Here is an 18,423-nt window from a genome sequence, read left to right as displayed (position 1 = left end):
TAAGAAAAATAACACTGCCCTGAATAAAAAGAATTAGAAGTAAACTCTAAAATTATATGATCTAACAAAAACCCTGAATATCTACCCGTTTAGTACAGCTAACAGTACCACAAACTAAATAACAAATCAAGTCAATAAAAACCACATCTCCTCAGAGAGATCAGGCAATGACACACATAAGCAGTATATGCATATTGCATATTATCTTTATCCTCTCACTTCTGAGCAGCTACAAATCTGACTTCTTAATTCTAAAACATTACAGATTCTGTTTTAAAGTAAATAGGTCATTATCTTGGTTCTAACATGCCTAAAAAGGATTAAAAAATGCAACATTAACCTAGCCCTAGCTAAAGCAAGAAACCCTTATTCTATGTCTCTGGCAACTGGCAAACTGCTCACATTTGGAAGGTGAACTTGAGCACTCAACAGCAGTACCTGCAGAGCAATAAATTAATCAGTTCAGAGTGAGGGCCTACGTACTCTACTTGGCATCCAGTACTATGCCTGAGCATAGAATTCGTGCTATGCCTAAGCATGTAACATTTTAAATTCAAATCCTCGGGTTATGTAAAGAAAACAGATTCGTGACTTTGAATCTTGACTCGTGGAAAAACAAACCCGAGTAAATCAATACTTAAACCAAATTAAGCACAAAAATTTTCAATGCAGGAGATAAATTCAGAAAAACTTTACTTGCTGTTAATAAGTTTTCCTTTTGGAGGTGGGGACAGAGAAGTTTCTAATAAGATGTTGGACACACTAGAATAACAACACACAGATACCAGTGACCTTAATGTTTCTCTGGCAGTAGATTGCATCTGAACTAAGAAAAACAAGCGGAGAAAAGGCGTCTCAGTTACCAGAAAGCCATACCACTTGTTTCAAAATATAGTTATAATACAGAACGAGCAAATTCCAACGTATAACAACAGCAACTAACCAACTCCCGGTTTGGCTCCCAGGAGCCAAACACAATCCCTGGACGCCCACCTCAAGACATCACTCCCACTAGCCAGCACCACAGAGATGGGCACTGCAGCATGCGCTGAAGGTCAACGTTTTCATTCCCCGTTTTTACGTACGTTCCCCTTAATCACGTCAAAATAACGGCACCGAGAGTCTCCCATCAAGGCACGCTTTGCTTCACGAATTAAAACACCGAGAATTACTGGACGGGAGGAGGGGAAGACAAACCGCGTACCCCTCCGCTCCGCAGCCGCGCAGCAAAACAGGATACTGAGGAAGGAGAGAGGAAGGATTCACCAGGCGGAGGGACTTATTTAGGCATTACGCGAAGTGCTGACAGCACGGTTCGTTTCCACGGGTTACGAGATCTCGCTCATGCCCCCCAACCCAGACCCCGGGGCCGAGTCCCTCTCCCCTTGTCCCCCCTCCAACCCAGAGAATCCCGATACCGGCTCGCTCAGCGCCCCATCACACCGTTCCCCCCATCTTCAGTCGCGGGGGGAGGCGGCGAAGGTCCTGCCCTTGAGGTTCGCCGCTCCCTTCGCCCAGGGGATGATCCTCACCTGCATCCCCGGCAGGCCCGTCTGCACGGGGGAGTGAGCCATGGCGGCGGCGGCGGCAGGGAAGGGGCAGGAGAAGGGAAGGAGAAAGGGAGGAAGGAAGCCCGGTCTGCTCAGGCCGCTCCAGGGGACAGGGCTTAGCTCATCTCCACGTTCACACACAGCCCTTCCCCCGAGCGAACGGTGCCTGTGGTGGGAAAGGGGCCGTCCCAAGCACGGAGCTCCTCAGGCCCCCGTCACGGATGCAAACGCCAGCAGGCGCTTCATCCCTTTTTGCATTCTCTCTCTCTCCCTCCCCTTCCTCTTCCTCCTCCGGCCGGCGACACGATGACAAACCTGGGGGGGGCTACGGCAGCATGCGCGCGCGCCCGCCCCGCCCCTGCCACCCGGGTACCTGCCCGCGCGGCCCCGCCCGGTGCCCGCCTCGTCGTCCCCCCTCCCGCCGCCATCGCCTAACGGTGAAGGGGAGCGAGAGGACGAAGGGGTTCGAGAGCGCCCCCCGACCGTACCTACCGCGGGGTACGGAGACCCGGCCTGAGCGGCTCTGGCGGTTCCTGTCCCCCTGCGCCGGGCTTGCATCGTCCCCGGGGCCACAGGCACCCGGGCAGCGGCCTTGTGGGATTTGCTGTGTCTCGTCCTTCGCGGTTTCGGTGGAGCCAGCCCGCAGCTGAAGAGCCGCTTGTCCTCTGCCGCCGCGCCGGCGAAGGGCGGCCTGCCGGCTGCCGGTGAGGCAGCACAGGTGAAGCAGGCGAGCATCAGGCTCGGAGGCTGCTCGCTTAAAAGAAGACAGCCGGGGTGAGGCGGTAGATCGAGACGGCAGAAACCCTAGACATTCTGTGGTATGTCCTTTTCCTGCCTCCCTTTCACTTGGACGCTCCAAGAAAGGTCAGGGTAACGCTATCTCTGTGCTGAGGTATATGGTTTCAGGAAGCACTTGACTTCCTGTCTGAAGTTGCAAAAGCAGCAAACCAAATGACAGTCGTGCTTCCACACCACTTCCTCCATGGAAGAAGAATGGGTCAGCAGGCAGGTCTTCCACACACAAGAGAAACCCTGAGCCCAAGCACAACCCTCCAGAACCTGACAATGATGTATTCCCTTTACTTGGCTTATTTAAGATGAGAGTAAAGAGTTCCATCACACAATTTCCAATGCACTATGGACTGCTAAAGATTCTCACCTTTTTTTACCCACAAAAAAGCTGCATAATCTCATGAGTATTACAATTACTGAAGTCTGTCAGCCAGTGGGTCTGGGACCCACAGGACAACAGTTTACCATCTTTTTAACTGCATTAAAGAAAGGGCTCAGCATCCACCACAGCATAAATTGCTTTTTGGTAGGTAATTCACTAGAAAGTTTGTACAAGTATCTTACCTGCAGGAAACACAGCAGCCTTCCAGAAGCAGAGGGGAGCCTACAAGGATGCCAGAGAGGGACTCTTCATCGGGGACTGTTGTGATAGGACAAGGAGTAATGGGTTTAAGCTTACATAGGGGGATTTAGGTTAGATATTAGGAAGAAATTCTTCACTATGAGGGTGGTGAGCCACTGGCACAGGTTGCCCAGAGAAGCTGTGGCTGCCCCATCCCTGGCAGTGTTCAAGGCCAGGTTGGACGGGGCTTTGAGCAACCTGGTCTAGTGGAAGATGCCCTTGCCCATGGCATGGGGATGGAACTGGATGATGTTAAAGTCCTTTCCAACCCAAACTATTCTATCATTCTATGAAATGTAAAATAGTCTTTTATATATATATATGTATATAATACTTGGTTAGAATTCCCACTGAAGTTTTTCCTATAGTTATGGTATTCTTACCTAATATGGTCTGAGCTAATGCTACACAGTCTTGTTTTCCTGAAACCTGTAGAAACATAAATGTCTCTAGATTTCTACTACTCAGTCAAACTCAAATAAAATTAGATAACAAACAGCCTTATTTGTCTACATACTCACACATTGATTGTTTCCCCTATAAATTGCATTAAATATACCAGCTCTTGAGTACAGTGAAACACAGAAAGGATCATGGGTAAAAATTGTGTAGAAAATTGAACCATTGGAATTCCTTGAGAAGTTGTTCATGAAGGAGTTGCTAGTTGCCTTAATGCTGGAAAGGAATTTCAATTATGGGTGTTTTAACTTCAGGAAATATGAAAATGTTCCTACTGTTCACTGGTATGTAATTTTCTCAGAAATGTTGAAGCTTTCCATTGAGTTTTACCTCAGTCAAAAGACAAAAACAGTCACAACAACCCATATCAAAACTTTCTATTTGTTTTCTAAAGCAATTTTAGTCGTCTTTTGCTAAAAAAGGTAGAGCTTTAGCATCTCAATGGCTGCTCCACTGTCCATAGTAGCTTTTTTTTTCACTTGCTAGAGAGAAATTCAACCTTTTCCTTTGTCCCATGAGCACTATTGAGCTTTCCCTACCTTACGTAATATTAAAAATCCTTCTTGAGAAAATGTCAGGCTTACCTTTGCCTGTGCAGCTTTATTTTGCTCTTTTCTATATAGTCATTATGATGCCAACTTTATCAGTTTCTTTACTTTTTTTCTGCAGTTATACATAGTATAATAGAATCATAGAATCATAGAATAGTTAGGGTTGGAAAGGACCTTAAGATCATCTAGTTCCAATCCTCATGCCATGGGCAGGAACACCTCCCACTAAACAATGTCACCCAAGGCTCTTTCCAACCTGGCCTTGAACACCACCAGGGATGGAACATGCACAGCTTCCCTGAGCAACCCATTCCAGTGCCTCAGCACCCTCACAGTAAAGAACTTCTTCCTTATATCAAATCTAAACTTCCCCTGTTTAAGTTTTAATCTGTTACCCCTTGTCCCGTCACTACAGTCCCTAATGAAGAGTCCCTCCCCAGCACCCTTATAGGCCCCCTTCAGATACTGGAAGGCTGCTATGAGGTCTCCACGCAGTCTTCTCTTCTCCAAGCTGAACAGCCCCAACTTTCTCAGCCTGTTTTCACACAGGAGATGCTCCAGTCCCCTGATCATCCTCGTGGTCCTCCTCTGGACTTGTTCCAACAAAATCGTGTCCTTTTTATGCTGAGGACACCAGAACTGCACACAATACTCCAAGTGAGGTCTCACGAGAGCAGAGTAGAGGGGCAGGATCACCTTCTTCGACCTGCTGGTCACGCTCCTTTTGATGCAGCCCAGGATACCCTTTGCTTTCTGGGCTGTGAGTGCACACTTGAGGCCAGCTCATGTTCATTTTCTCATCGACCAACACCCCCAAGTCCTTCTCCACAGGGCTGCTCTGAATCTCTTCTCTGCCCAGCCTGTAGTTGTGCCTGGGATTGCTCCGACCCAGGTGTAGGACCTTGTACTTGGCATGGTTAAACTTCATAAGGTTGGCATCAGCCCACCTCACAAGTGTGTCAAGGTCCCTCTGGATGGCATTCCTTCCCTCCAGCGTATCAACCAAACCACACAGCTTGGTGTCATCGGCAAACTTGCTGAGGGCACACTCAATCCCACTGTCCATGTCAACAACGAAGATGTTGAACAAGATAAAACTAAGTTTTATCTTTTGCATTACAAAAGGTATAAAGCTGTAATTTTCTGTCTGTGAGTATATTCTTTGGGACTTAAATAATTCCCACAAGAAACATATACTTTATTTGCTAGAGTTATTTATGTTCTATCTTGCTAATTCCCTTTCTATATTTAGTTTGGGAGATGAGGAGGAGGAATCATACCACAGAAAAAGATAGTCCTGTGATTTAGGCAATTTAATTATAACCCTCAGAACTAAGCTCTCTTCCTCTCTCTTCTACATAATAAGAAGTCCCAAACCATAACCTTTGTCTTATTTAAGTAGATGTCACACAATTTATGTGTGCACAGCACATAAAAATCTTCCCATGGTCTAGCTGGTCTGATGTAATTTTCCCCATGTAAGCTCATAGCCCTGGGCCACTGTGAGCTCTTTTTCTCACTCATATGCCATTACTGATGGCATAAAGATCATGGATTTATTTCATCTCATGGTTTCAAAGTTCTGCATTACATGTTCAACAAGAGACTGCCTAAAAATGATCGTTTGAGCCAGTGGAATAAGCTTTATGAGCTTGTTAAATGTGGGAAAACAAAGGAGCAGATTCAAAACTGTGTCATATACCAGACACCAGGCCAAGTTAAGTTTTAACAAAGTCAGAATAATATATTAGAATGTCAAATTTCTGTCAGCTTCTGTATTTTGTACTGTATCTTATGTTCTGATACCCTTCAAATTTCTCCCCTGGACCTGAAGAAATTTATACCAAAATGGTTTTGAATGTAATCTTAAAATAATGCGTGTGCTATTAGTTCTGTAAATGCTAATCTTTCAGTGTAATTTTCATCTCTGCTCTTACAGACAAAATAGTAGAAGCCTTGCAAATTTTCTCTCATTTTCGGAACTTTTCCTGAGAAAAGAGGATTTTGTGTATTATACTTCAAAGAAAAGGCTGTTTTTAATCTCTCAGGCTACTCTTGCAGAAATTGTTATTAAAAATAGAATGATTACGTGTTATGCTAAGCTACCAATGACAAAGACTTCAAAAATAAACAGTTCTTATCATTAAGACATTTCTCTGTTGTATCTTTTTGAAGCCAGATGTTTTCAGCATGCAGAGGTTCAATTTATTTTATGTGTAGACTTTTCAATGCCTGGTTTGCTTTAATTTAAAATGATACTTTGAACACGCAGAGATTTTCTGCTGTGATAGTTATATAAGAAAAAAGTTACAAAAGGAAAATATAATAGCATAACTGTGAACTTCTGTTCATAAACTACCCCTGAAGAAAAGAAACATTTTCCTTGCTAAGATTGAAACTTCCAAATAAGCTGTTTCAGAATTTTTAATATGCCATATGTAAGTAAATAATCCTATACTAACATAAACACACTAGAGAAAAAGCACTGTGGATTGTAACTAATGGGGCATTTATCCACAAAATATAGCATGTGAGAAATGTAGTAGTGAATAAGTAGCAGGCACCAAATTTACCTGGGGAAGAGAAAAGAATGAGAGGGCTGAACATGTGACAATACTGTAGTATTGTAAGTAAGGTGGCAATGGGATTATGGAGACTCCCCACAGATAGGGTTGAGTTTGTCCATCTTGCATGGCAGCAGGGGTATCCTGCCATCCATGGCCTGATGGCTGTAGAATTAACTGAATCATCACAGCGCCATACTGTTCACTGCGCAGCTTGTGACTGGATTTTTTTCTAGCTTCCTTACCATCTTTATCCAGCATTATCTCTTGTCTTTCCTGTTTCCTTTTTCTATGCTTTCTTGACTTACCGGTTTCATAGTAAATTCTTTTTAACAACCTATGTGAAAATGTGTCATTTCTTCTCTTAGCTGTATATATTAGGTTCCTAGTTTTATCCTTTTTTTTAAACTACCCTGTTAATAGCCTGATGTGTGATGTACTCAGAAATAAACTCTCAACAGTTTGCCACTAAGGCTCCATTTTGAATACCAACATGTGAAATGTATGACACTTGCCTGTATTATATAATGCAAAGTAGCTTTAACAAGGCTTTTCACAAACAGACCTTAAAGAATTTAACTGCTCCTGAGGTAAAAAGGGAGGTCCTCATATCTGTCTGTAAGTGATGATAGAGAAGAAAGAAAAAAAATAAAAACATTTCATAGGAGAGGCTGTTACCAGTAGACTGTCACAGGAATCCATCTGGGACCAGTCTTGCTTAACATATCCATGAATGACCTAGAAAAGCAACTAAAGAGAAATGATGAAATAGACTCATGTTGCCAAGTATCACAAGGTAAAAACTAAACTGAAGCACAAGGAGTTGCAGAAGAATCTCAGAATGAGTGACTGCTGAGTGACATACCAGCAGATGGGAGTTCAGTATTGATAACTGTACAGGAGGAAAGCATATGGGAAAAGAATTCAGCTTTACACACCAGAGTTCCTACCACCCAAGAAGGAAATCTTGGCTGTCACTGAGTTCAAAACAGTCAAAAGATAAAACTACGTTGGGAGTTATTAAGAAAGGAATAAAGAATTGGTGAGGGAACACTGTTATTTTCAAAGACCTGGCAAAAAATTCTGTAGGTGGAGAAATTATAGACATTGTGACCCCTCAGCTTGGGAAAGAGACTTTTGAGCATAGTAGAGTTCTGTAAACTCATGGATGGCCTGTAGATGGTGACAAGGGAGTGATTGTACACTTTTTCTCATAACAAGAGCTATCAGACAGAAACTTTAAAATACAGAAAGGCAGGTAACAACACAAATAGAGGTCACTGCCCTGAGATGTAGTAGGGGGCAAAAAAATAATATTTTTAAATTTAAAAAATTGACCAATTCATGGAAGAATTGTTTGCACAACAGCAGTATGTTAGAAATAACTCGTTCCTAGCTTCCCATTGTCACTTTATGGTCTTTACTAGAACAAATTAAAAAGAGTATTAAGTCTTGATAAATCAGAGTACTAGAAGAGAATAAAAATGGCACAACTCTGGAGAGTAGGAGTAATGAAAATCAAGAGATGGAAAGTCAGGCTTTAAGCTTCATGTACAGTACGTTAACATTGAAACAATCAAATAGCTTACCCATATAGCCAGCTGAGTCCCATCCCTTTTCATGTGGTTTTATATCGACATCAGGAATAGAATGAATGAGAAGAAACAAGCTATCAGAATCCATTCTTTTGACTTACATGAGGAAATGATTAAACTGGACTATCATGACTGAACTGGCATATTACCATTTAGAAACTTTTTTAAAGGCTTAAATAATATATATTTGCATGCTAAAGGTTTAGCTACCTACAGTTCAGAAAAAAATATGTTCAGCAATTTCTGAATTAGACAATGGGTAGAAATGCTGTGTGTCTGTCAGTGAAGATTTTTATTTGGGTTCTAATTTCCTCTTGGTTAAACAGGACACAGCTGAAGGGATTTTATTCAGTGACAGAGGGCTGATAGGGAACAGTGCAGTAGAATCTGTAAGCTACAAGGCTGGGTGTACAGGCTGCAAGAGAGCTATCCAAAAGTGAACAGCTAAACCCCACAGGCCCAGGGAGTCACCTTCTGCTGGAACAGTATGTAGAGCTTAGCCACCGATAACTTTGAGCAGCTTTGACCCTCCTGGGAGGCCAACGAGGTAACAGAGCCCTGGTGTGAGGCTTCTCCTCACCCCTCTCCTACAGCCTGGCTCATCCGTGGAAGAACAATCCTGTTTGAGCAGACCTCTCACAAAGGAAAGCAGAAAGGGCTGGGCATTGATCTGAAATGAGAACCCATAGTCAGGATGACTCAGTGGGCAGAAATGAACTATAATTGTATCTGTGGGTTTTCATTCACTGATTTAGCTACTTCATGTTCATAAAGTTTGTCCAGAAAGCTTCTTTTCTGTAGGTCCTCATTAAGAATATTTGCAATACCCACATTCTGACATTATTCTACTGTGGCGAAGCAGAAATGCATATTTCCCTGTTAATAACAAAAAAAATCATTGTGTTGTCGAGGACTAATGTTTTTCTTATCTTTATCTGTGTTTTCTCTACAAGATTAGTTCCTAGTGAACTTTCAAACTATGTGGGCATCATACCCCTAAAAAACATTTGTGTTTCTGTGTTTCCACCAAAATTTGAAAATTTGGGGTTTCAATTGTTTTGTTGAAAGGGGTCCCCCCTACAGATTTCATTATGGAGCCATTCTTCCCCTGAACAGGCTATGGGTAACCACCCCTGTGGCAATGTATTTATGCCAGCAGAGGAAGCTTATGTAGCTTCAAAAGGACAGATTTCTTTCTACAGCTGGATTTAACTGTATATTTAAGTTGTGGTTCAAGAAGTGATCTCATCAGAAAATGGTTGTTTCTGTTATAGAAGCAGAGTTTGAAGTTCAGACAATGACATTCTGCTTTAAGTTTCACAAATGCTGAAGGGAAAACTGTTAAATTCTGCTCCTCAAAGAAGCATGCTATGTTTGTATAAAACATGCTGTTCTCTATATATTTCACTTTCTGCAGTGATGTACTTCATAGCATTCATAAAAAATTGCAGGGTTTGGGATTCATATTAGAGGAGAAAGTTCACTTTCTTGGAGTACTGAGAATCATAATGCATAAGCTGGGATGAGGCAGGATATGAAAGAAATGTCTCAAGGTTGTACACCCTTTATTAATAATGAGCAGAATGTAAGTGCCTGAAAGTATTTTAGTATTCCAGGCAGGCAATTAAAATTAGATGGGGACCTAGAGCTCAGTAAGAAACATGAGATGATTATACTGCACTGTGCCTCTGCCCCCAAAGAGCATCATTTCACTAAATCCTGCTTTTTATAAACCTTTCTCTTAGCACCTTGTCACACCAAGCAAACATATGCAAACAGAAGAAAACATACCTTCCCTATCTTCTTCTCACATTTCACATTTTATAATAGAGACATCAGTTCTTATCTCAGATTAATGTCTGTGTAAACAGCAGACTAGCAAAACTTCCAGACTAGATGGATCCATTAAGGGCGACCCTGTAATCATGATGATGCCCTAACCTATAACTGTGTCCCTAGACATTGCACGTCATCACAGATCTAAAATGGTTGCTTGCAGGCTACAGTTGTCCCTGCAGAAAAAGCTGTAGTATATCTAGCTGATAGCTGATAAGTAGTGGTCTTACAATCAAGTGCACTATTCAGTATTTTAATTCAAGAGTTATCCCATTTTACCCTTCATTAATCTTGTGATGTGCCAGAAGCTACGTGAAAATTCTTCTACTGGTAAAAGTGTATTGCATTCATTAGTTGAACACAAAAGCATGTGGATTTCTACAAGTTTCAGCTGTCAGTCTAGGGTTTTGGTAGCAAATGAAAATCATTATGATGTGGAAGGTTTTTTAGGGTACAGCTTCATGTTGCGCTTAATCCCATTTAACTGCGGTCTGCTGCCAAAGTGCTGATCCTGCTCTTCCTTTCTCACAGCCCTGGCTCCCTTCCTTGCATTAGTAATCACATGCCCACATGGTGGCTTGAATCAGTTCACTGATCACACAGGAAACGCATTCACATCCTGCTGGGTTAGTCTCCTGCGGCAGCAGTCTTTAGGTGTCATGCAACAAGGGAAAATGGGTGAGGTAGGGAGGGAGTCCAGCACATCTCGTTCACTGGTAGCCTGCAGTTAGCTCAGATGAAGTCGAAGGTGAAACTCCATCCAGAATGTCCTGTATGGAGTAGGATGGTGGCTCCAGGTCTTTCATACCACAAAATCCACCTTCTCAGCTTGCAGCAATAAATGCTCCCGCCCATGTTTTAAGCCCAGAGCTGTGTATGGTCAGAAGCTCAGGACTCAGGAACACTACCCTACAACCTTCTCAGCCCCAAAATGTAACACTCAAGAGTGAAAAGCCTGAAATCACAGATATCCCCAAGGCTGTGAGTTTGTGATTTTATGAGGGTTTCTATTAGGAAAATAAATTACATGCTGTAAGCTGTTTTCTAACATTTGAACCTACCATCATCCCCGCTAAATATGTGTGTGGGACAGTTACAGCCTGTAATAACTGTGCCACCACAAAAATGCAGGTCCTGTGCATGTGCCTTCCCACACTCCCCATCGTTCCCATCCCACAGCCTTCTAAATGTAGTTACCCAGTAAGTTCCTCCAGTGCCCACGGTGCTCTGACACACTCCAGCCATCTTCCACCTCCTCCTGCAGACCTCCTTTCATTCACAAAAATCTGCCACAACCTCCCACTTGCACCTGACCTTTGGCAAGATCCCAAAGCCTCGCACTCCTTCGACATTTACAGTTGCCAGCTCAGTTTTCCTTCCATCTTCTTTATGACAGCAGATTTCCTGGGGATTTTGGACTGAGCATATCTCTTCTTCCAACCGAGATAGTGTATACCTGATGCTTTACTTGGAAGGAAGGGCGGGTTTTACTGCTCCACATCAGCACTGGTATTCTTTCCTGCTCATAAGTAAATTTACAGGGGGAGTTACAGGCTGTAAGCTCATATTAACACTGCAGTAGAGTACCAGAGCTGCACAGACTTCCCATCCCAATGTCTCCTGTTACCAGAGGGATTTGCCTGTGCTGTGGCTGCTGGTAGAAGCAATCTGAGGGAACTGCAGGAGGCCACAAACCTGCATTTATTTTCTGATGAGACATAAGTGAGAAATACACAGGTAAGCCCCTGAATCTGGTACCAAGAATTATCTGTAGTGAATCTCTATCTTCTGCGTACAGCACAAAATACAGAGACAAGCCCACTAGACACTTCATGTGCAGACTTACTTGGGCTAAATGCAAATTTCAGCTACACAGAGTGTGCAGAACTCATCTGGACAGTCTGTTCTTCCTGGATCAGGTTGTAGTTTCTTAATATGGCCCCCGTCTAACACATCTACTCCCAGCTCTGCTCATTCTTTCATCTAGAATATATCCTGCCCCCAACTGCACCTTCCTCCCAAACTCCCTTGGTGCAAACCATGACCTTCCCCACGCTTCTCCTGAAAAGCTCACCAGTGCCAACATGCCACCCGCCTGGATCAGGCATGGAAAGGTGCTGTAGTTATGTGCACTGAGGGGCTCAGACAAAGCATATCACTATCAGTGAAAAGATTCTCATCAATTCCACTGGACTTTGGATTTCTGCTGTTTGTAGGCAGTTCATAGGCTCCTCAGCCCATCTTCCTTTCACACCTCTATAGAGGCTGACACTACAGCCATTGACTTATTTCTGTGAGCAATTTTCTCAAAGAATGTAATGCAGTTCTGTGTTTGCATTTATGAAAGAATATTAAAGTTTCTAACCTGTTCCTTATTACAGCTCAAGTTTTTACCATGTGTTTTATGTCATTCTTCCAGCAGAAACACAAGACTGTGTAGTTATGTTCTGTCTGTTAAAGAAAGAAGCACTTTCAAAGTATGTGTTTCTGTGATTTTTACACACAGAAAGTGTTTGTATTTATGATTCAGGTGATTAACCAACTTCTGTAGAGATTAGTTTTAAAGCATTTCAGTTCACCTTTAAAATTTCCAGGCTTCCAAGCAGCTCATGTGAGCATGAGGGTACAGTGTCATTAAGGGTTTTAACTGCCTAAGGACTGTCCCTCTCAGCAACCACCTACTCCTTCAGCACTGGCACCATTTCATGCTAACTTAATCTGAGCTGGAAACCACACTTCACTACAGCCATCCTGAGCTGAAGTTTCCTCTGCTTTCCATAGGTCAGACACAGTAGAAGTCAGAGCAAGGGGAAGCAGCTCCAGGGGTAAGGATCAGGATGCAGCACTGCTTGCACACAGGTCCTTGGCCCTGGCCTGAAGGCCTAGTTAGATGTGTCTGGAGAGTTGCCATTCAGTGACATTCCTAACTCCTTCCATCCCAAAGCTTTGGCACCTGGCATTTCAAACTCTCCCATGTCAGCCCTTCCCAAACTGTTTCAGCAGTCCTGCCTCCCAAAGTTCTCCCATCCCAGTCACAACTCACTGCAAATCTCTTCTGCTTTGAAGACCTCCTCAAGAGCAGTTGCCTGAGGGACCATACTGACCCTGCTCACAATCCTCTCAGCCCTTGCAACAGCAGCAGCCACTGCCCTACATGCAAAGCTCTCTCCTAAGCATTTCTGAGTTTCACTCTAAAGTTTGTGGGATAGCTCCACACCTGTTCAGTATATGCTTGAGAAGGTGTCAGTGTGGAAAAACAGCAGTGTTTAGGAGAGACGTCAAACAATGTCATTCAGGAATGAGATGCTCTTCCAGCAAACCAGACTCGTAGAATCATGGAGTAACAAAATGTTTTGGGTTGAAAGGGACATTAAAGATCATCCAGTTCCAACCCTCTGCCATGGGCAGGGACACCTTCCACTAGATCAAGTTCTCAAAGCCCCATCCAGCCTGGCCCTGAACACTACCAGGGATGAGGCAGCCACAGCTTCTCTGGGCAACCTGTGCCAGTGCCTCACCACCCTCACAGGGAAGAATTGCTTCCTAATGTCTAATCTGAATCTCCCCTCTTTTGGTTTAAAGACATTCTCCCTTGCCCTATCACTACATGCCCTCATAAAAAGACCCTGTGGATGGAATGTATCTAGCTGACATGGCCACAAAAAGCACCATTTCAGAAACCTGGTGCTCCAAACAACTGTGGTGATTGCGGCTTTCTTTTTAAAGACCGAGGCTGGACTGGGCAGTAGTACAACAGACTAACAGCTCGAGAAGTCAGCCATGAGGCAAGAATCTGAAATCACTGCATGCTTAGTCTGTCAGGACTGTGCATAGATCAGCCCAAAGTCTGCATCCACTTAAAAATCATCTTCTGCTGAAGTGTCTATACATCCATCCCTGCATTTAACATGGTGACGTTTTCTCTGGGGATGAGTCTGCTGTGCCCACAGGAGCCAATTTTGCTTTGTCTGACTGACTTGCTCAGTTACAAAACCTGTTTGTGGCTTTGCTCCTTAGGGCAGGGTTTCATGCCTGGGGTTTAAGTCCTGCAGTTAAATTGAATGAAGTGCAACCCAGTGATTTTATAATCTTTTAGAGGAAGAGCATTGGGTGCACACAGTTGGTTTTATTCATGTTCTTTGCTATTGTTCAGTACTAAAGCCTCTTTTTATAATGCCATGTAGGATTTTGCAGTTTGAACAAGTTTTTGAAAGTTTTCAAGCAGAAATGACTTCCACCAGCCAGGGACCATCTCTCCCTTAAACCCATTCAGACATTTTCATTTTCCTGAACACACAGCAGCCCTACGGTCTCCAAAGGCCATGCCGATCTATCCACGAGGTATTTCATAGGATAACCTGAAGCTTGTGATAACTGCGAGTGAAAAATCATTAAGGCGAAGATGCGTGAGGCTGTTCTGGGAGCATCCCCCTCTTCTTTTCCTGACTCTCTGATGTGTTTTTCCGCCACCTCGTGGTAGGAAATGACCCTCGGGATGAACCTGAAGGAAGCTTTGCCTGATCAAGGAGCATGGAGCTGGGGAAAAAAGGGCTTAAATAAGCATAGGAGAGGGTGGTGTGTTTTATCCCTGTTAATATTACCTAGAATCTGTAGCTACAGACTGGTGCTTCGTTGCAAAAAGCTCTATCTGGGCAAAGCAAATAAACCCCTCCTGTTCTGCAAGCTGCCTCAAGGCAGGTTGGATGTGGCTCAGGGCTTCTCTGATTCCTCCTGGTTCTGACAGGCTCCCTGAGCTGGAAACAGGTGGCATAAAGCAGGCCCCTGGGGCTGCCTCCCACTGCCAGGGTAGCAGTAAGGTAGGGGAGGAAGCAAGTTTATCAGCTGTATGCACCATGCCTAAAGTCACTGGGTGCTGGGGCAGCCGTCTGCTCTGAAGATGATGCAATAGAGAAGTGATGAGTCACACTTGCAATGAATGCATGAAATAAAGAGCCAAAACCAAAAAACCAACCCCAAACCCCAGGGTTTCCATAGCTCAACCAGGAATGGGATGGTGAATGACTGCGGCCTGATCCCAAACACTGGGAAGTGACGGCCTGTGACAGTAAAATCTTGCCCTGCTGCAACAGAGAATAGCATGACCATCACTCTCATACTCCTGCTCCCTGCAGAGCAGCAGAAATCCAGGGTGCTGACATAGAGGGCCTTGCGGTATTCTCCTCCACCCTCACTTCCACACTCAGTTTCTCAAGTGCAGTTCCCACCTCCCCATAGTTCATGAACCATAGGTTCAGCACTCAGCCAGGCCCTGCCAGCATGGGACATACACAGTGCTAACTTTAGTAAAGTCACGCAGCAGTGTTGCTCTCCTGCGCTCACACATTTGGGATCAGATTTCAGTAAAAATGCATTCAAGAGCATGAATTCAGTTAGGTGGTTATAGAATTGATCTCAGGAACTCTGTAAAGTGCCAGCCTGAAGGAGATGTGCCAACTGAATTAACCTTTACTTGAAACATTTTCTGTTTAGAAAATAGGCCTGCCGTCTAAGCAGAAGACATTTCCAATGTTTACTACCAAGCAAGCATGGGATGGCTTCAGGAGCATCGATTTTTTTATATTTTTTTTCATTTATTTTTAAGTTTATCAGATTTGAATAAAATATTTTCCCCATCTGTAAGGACTGTGTTCACCTGGGAGTAAAAATGCCCTAAATGGGCTCTGATGGAAGGACGCTTTGACAAGGATATACGCTGCCATCAGCTGAGTCTCACAAGAAGATGCCAAAAACAGTTTCACATAAATGGACATCTTAATTTCATGAAGGTTTCATTTATCACTAACGCAGAAGGCGCTGCAGCAGCTTGGGAGCAAGTGCTGTGAAAGTGCCTCTCTCTATTTCATGCCTAGCTCTTGCATAATTTTGATTCATTTTTTATCTAAATATGCAGCTTCCACAGCTTCAATTTTTATTTCCCCATCACCTCTGAAATACAACAATGGCATTGCAGAGGCAGCCACTTTCACCACAGATAGCCTCCTTATGAGTGTTTCAGAAGGCCTTGTGGCCATTTTGGCATTGCAGAGAAAGCCAGCTTTTTCTTTCCAGTACATCTGCTGGCAAAGGTAAACTTATCTAATTAGCATCTGTAGTAAATAGGATTCCTTTAGGATGTGGTCAGTGACAACTGTAACACTGGTTTGGATCACCAGATCAGTGTTGGGTATGTCAGTATGAAGGAAACGATGGCGTAGTTTCTACAAGGCATCCCATTGCCAAAGGCTTTGGGCTCAGCAGCTCATTAAAGAAGACCCTCTACAAAAGCACAAGTGGCTTTGCTACGTCCAGCCCAGTTGCTACCCAAGAACGCAGTCCTGGAAGCTGCACAAGGGAAAACTATGCCTTCTGAGAGCTTCCAAGTGGTGGGGTCAGTGCCAATAGCAGGTGGCCGCTGGTCTTCACATAAGCCTCTTAAAATGTACTTGTGATTTGAACCAACTCAGGTAAGCACATAGCTACTCTCTGAAAAACACAGGTTCTGTTTTGCTCATTTTCCTCTTCTCTGCCTCCCCCATGTGTGATCAGATAGCTCCCTGTGCCACAGAATGGTTATACACCTCCAGGCAGTAGGTAGTTTATACAGTGTTTTGACTCAGATTAGGAATGAGCATGGGAAAGTGGAGATTTACTGAAGTGAAGGCTCTCAACATTAGCTTTGTTCTGTGCTAAACACCACAAAATTGTGTCCTGTGGTGGTGTCTCTAGGAGTAACAGCAATGACTGAACAAGGCTGGGGATCACTGATTGCCCTGAACCACCTCCTAGTGGAGTAGGATGGTTTCAGTTGTTACTTCCCCTTGGATAATTTGTCTCTCTTTCACTCTTCAAGGCACGATACAGTTATTTTACCATCAACACTCTGATCAAGTCCAAGGTATGAATGAAAAATGTAAAAGTAAGCTGTAGAGTATCAGTATGCATAGGTGGCTTGCAATTGCTCCAGGAATTTAAAGGACCAACTTTGTATAGACATTTGCCTGAAACTATAGGACATCTTTGAAAGGATTGTGCTGCTTGTAGGCCCATTTTCAAGAAGAGCAAATGGCAGAGACTGGAGTGATTTAGTTCAGAGAATCTGACTATGAACAGTTTTAAGTCAAGCGTCATTAGGTTGAGCTAACCAACAGTAGGAAAAACATGGAAGCTGAACAGTATATTTGTAATATTAGTAGGCACACATACACCTTTCTGCATCCACCAGGCCAGACATGAGTGCAGATTTGAGTGCTAGAACAGGCTGCCATAATTCACTACTATTGCCTTGTTTTTTCTTTTTAATAAGTTCTTATTTTCAACAAGAACTGAGCTTAGAATGATCAACTGTTAGTCTGAATTATATCAGGGTGCCTTCTCTGTAACAGGAAAAGATATGCAACAGACCCTCTCAGCAGGCTGGTAGTCTAGACAGCAACATCTAAAACTCAGAAGTCAGATTTAAGAGTTAATTTTAATTACCTCTTTATTCCTCAAAACTAAGGGACTGAAAACACTTTATTGCAGCCCAAAGACCAATTCCCTTCACGTAGCTTCTAGACAGAATCAAATCAATGCTGACAAGAGCTGCCCAGGTGTCTATACAAGGCTCCCTGATTTTTTTCACATCTAATTTTGGAGAAGGCACATGGATATTTTAACTGTAGTTACTCCAATCCCAGTTGAAAATGAGATAAAAAAGTTGTCTCACATATGACTGTCCCCATACTACCTTGAGGGGTTGAAAAGACAGGGGAGTTTGTTTTCTCTTTGACAGAAAGCTTTCCCATCTAATTCAGCATTAGTGGCTTTCTACCCACAAAACACATTCATCCAAGTGGTAGACAAGTTAGTGGGCTTGCTAAAGTGCTAACTTCCAACAGCTTATGACAGGAAAATAGACATGACCTGCATTCCAAAGGAAAAGTTAAAATGCTAAATAAACATTTCACCTTGTATGAGCAAAATAGTAGACAAAAGATACTATCCTGTAGGGATACAGTTAAGAGACCGTTTATTTTGTATGGCAAGAGAAAGGCTGTCTAAGTCTACCACAACTAAAGCTGGTGCAAAACCCCCTTAGCTCCTGAGAGGATGACAGGTACCCAGCTCCTGCTGAAGCAGTTGGCTGTCGCAGGATACCCTCAGCCCCATGGGCTGGAGAGACACAGGCATGGGAAAGGCTCTACCTGGGTGACTTTAGAGACCAAAAGTGGTTACTGCCTACAGGGTACAGGACTAACTGGGATGCAGGTGAAGAGCACCTTGGACTTGCCTTACTAAACTCCATTTCACACTGTTTTCATGGATGAGTGACTCTATTTGCTGTATGCGTAGAAGTTTAAGTGCCAGCAACCAGAACAGGATCCAAACACAGCTTCCAAAACTATACAAAGACCACTAGCATTCCGTAACATTGTCCACAGGGCTACAGAACCCTGTTAAGCAGAAAAATTTAGT

General features: G+C 43.5%; 1 protein-coding gene across 2 annotated transcripts in view; it reads right to left on the bottom strand.

Moving 5' to 3' along the window:
- The window catches only part of STK24 (serine/threonine kinase 24), a 51,840-nt gene extending 49,214 nt beyond the window's left edge, over positions 1-2,626 (bottom strand). Inside the window, exon 1 of one of the 2 annotated variants that reach the window (XM_061361092.1) lies at positions 2,043-2,626. In XM_061361092.1, coding sequence (XP_061217076.1) covers positions 2,043-2,285 — 243 coding nt within the window. In that variant the 5' untranslated portion in view covers positions 2,286-2,626. Of the gene's footprint in view, positions 1-1,532; positions 1,881-2,042 lie in introns of those variants that run through there. The other variant, XM_061361094.1, reaches the window with a different exon arrangement.
- Between the last annotated feature and the right edge of the window lie 15,797 nt (positions 2,627-18,423).

Source organism: Neopsephotus bourkii, unplaced genomic scaffold (assembly GCF_033783945.1).
Source record: "Neopsephotus bourkii isolate Nb327-2 ecotype Australia unplaced genomic scaffold, CSIRO-AGI_Nbou_v1 NB_1052, whole genome shotgun sequence".
Classification (NCBI taxonomy): domain Eukaryota; kingdom Metazoa; phylum Chordata; class Aves; order Psittaciformes; family Psittacidae; genus Neopsephotus; species Neopsephotus bourkii.
This window is presented reverse-complemented; position numbering and strand designations above follow the sequence as displayed.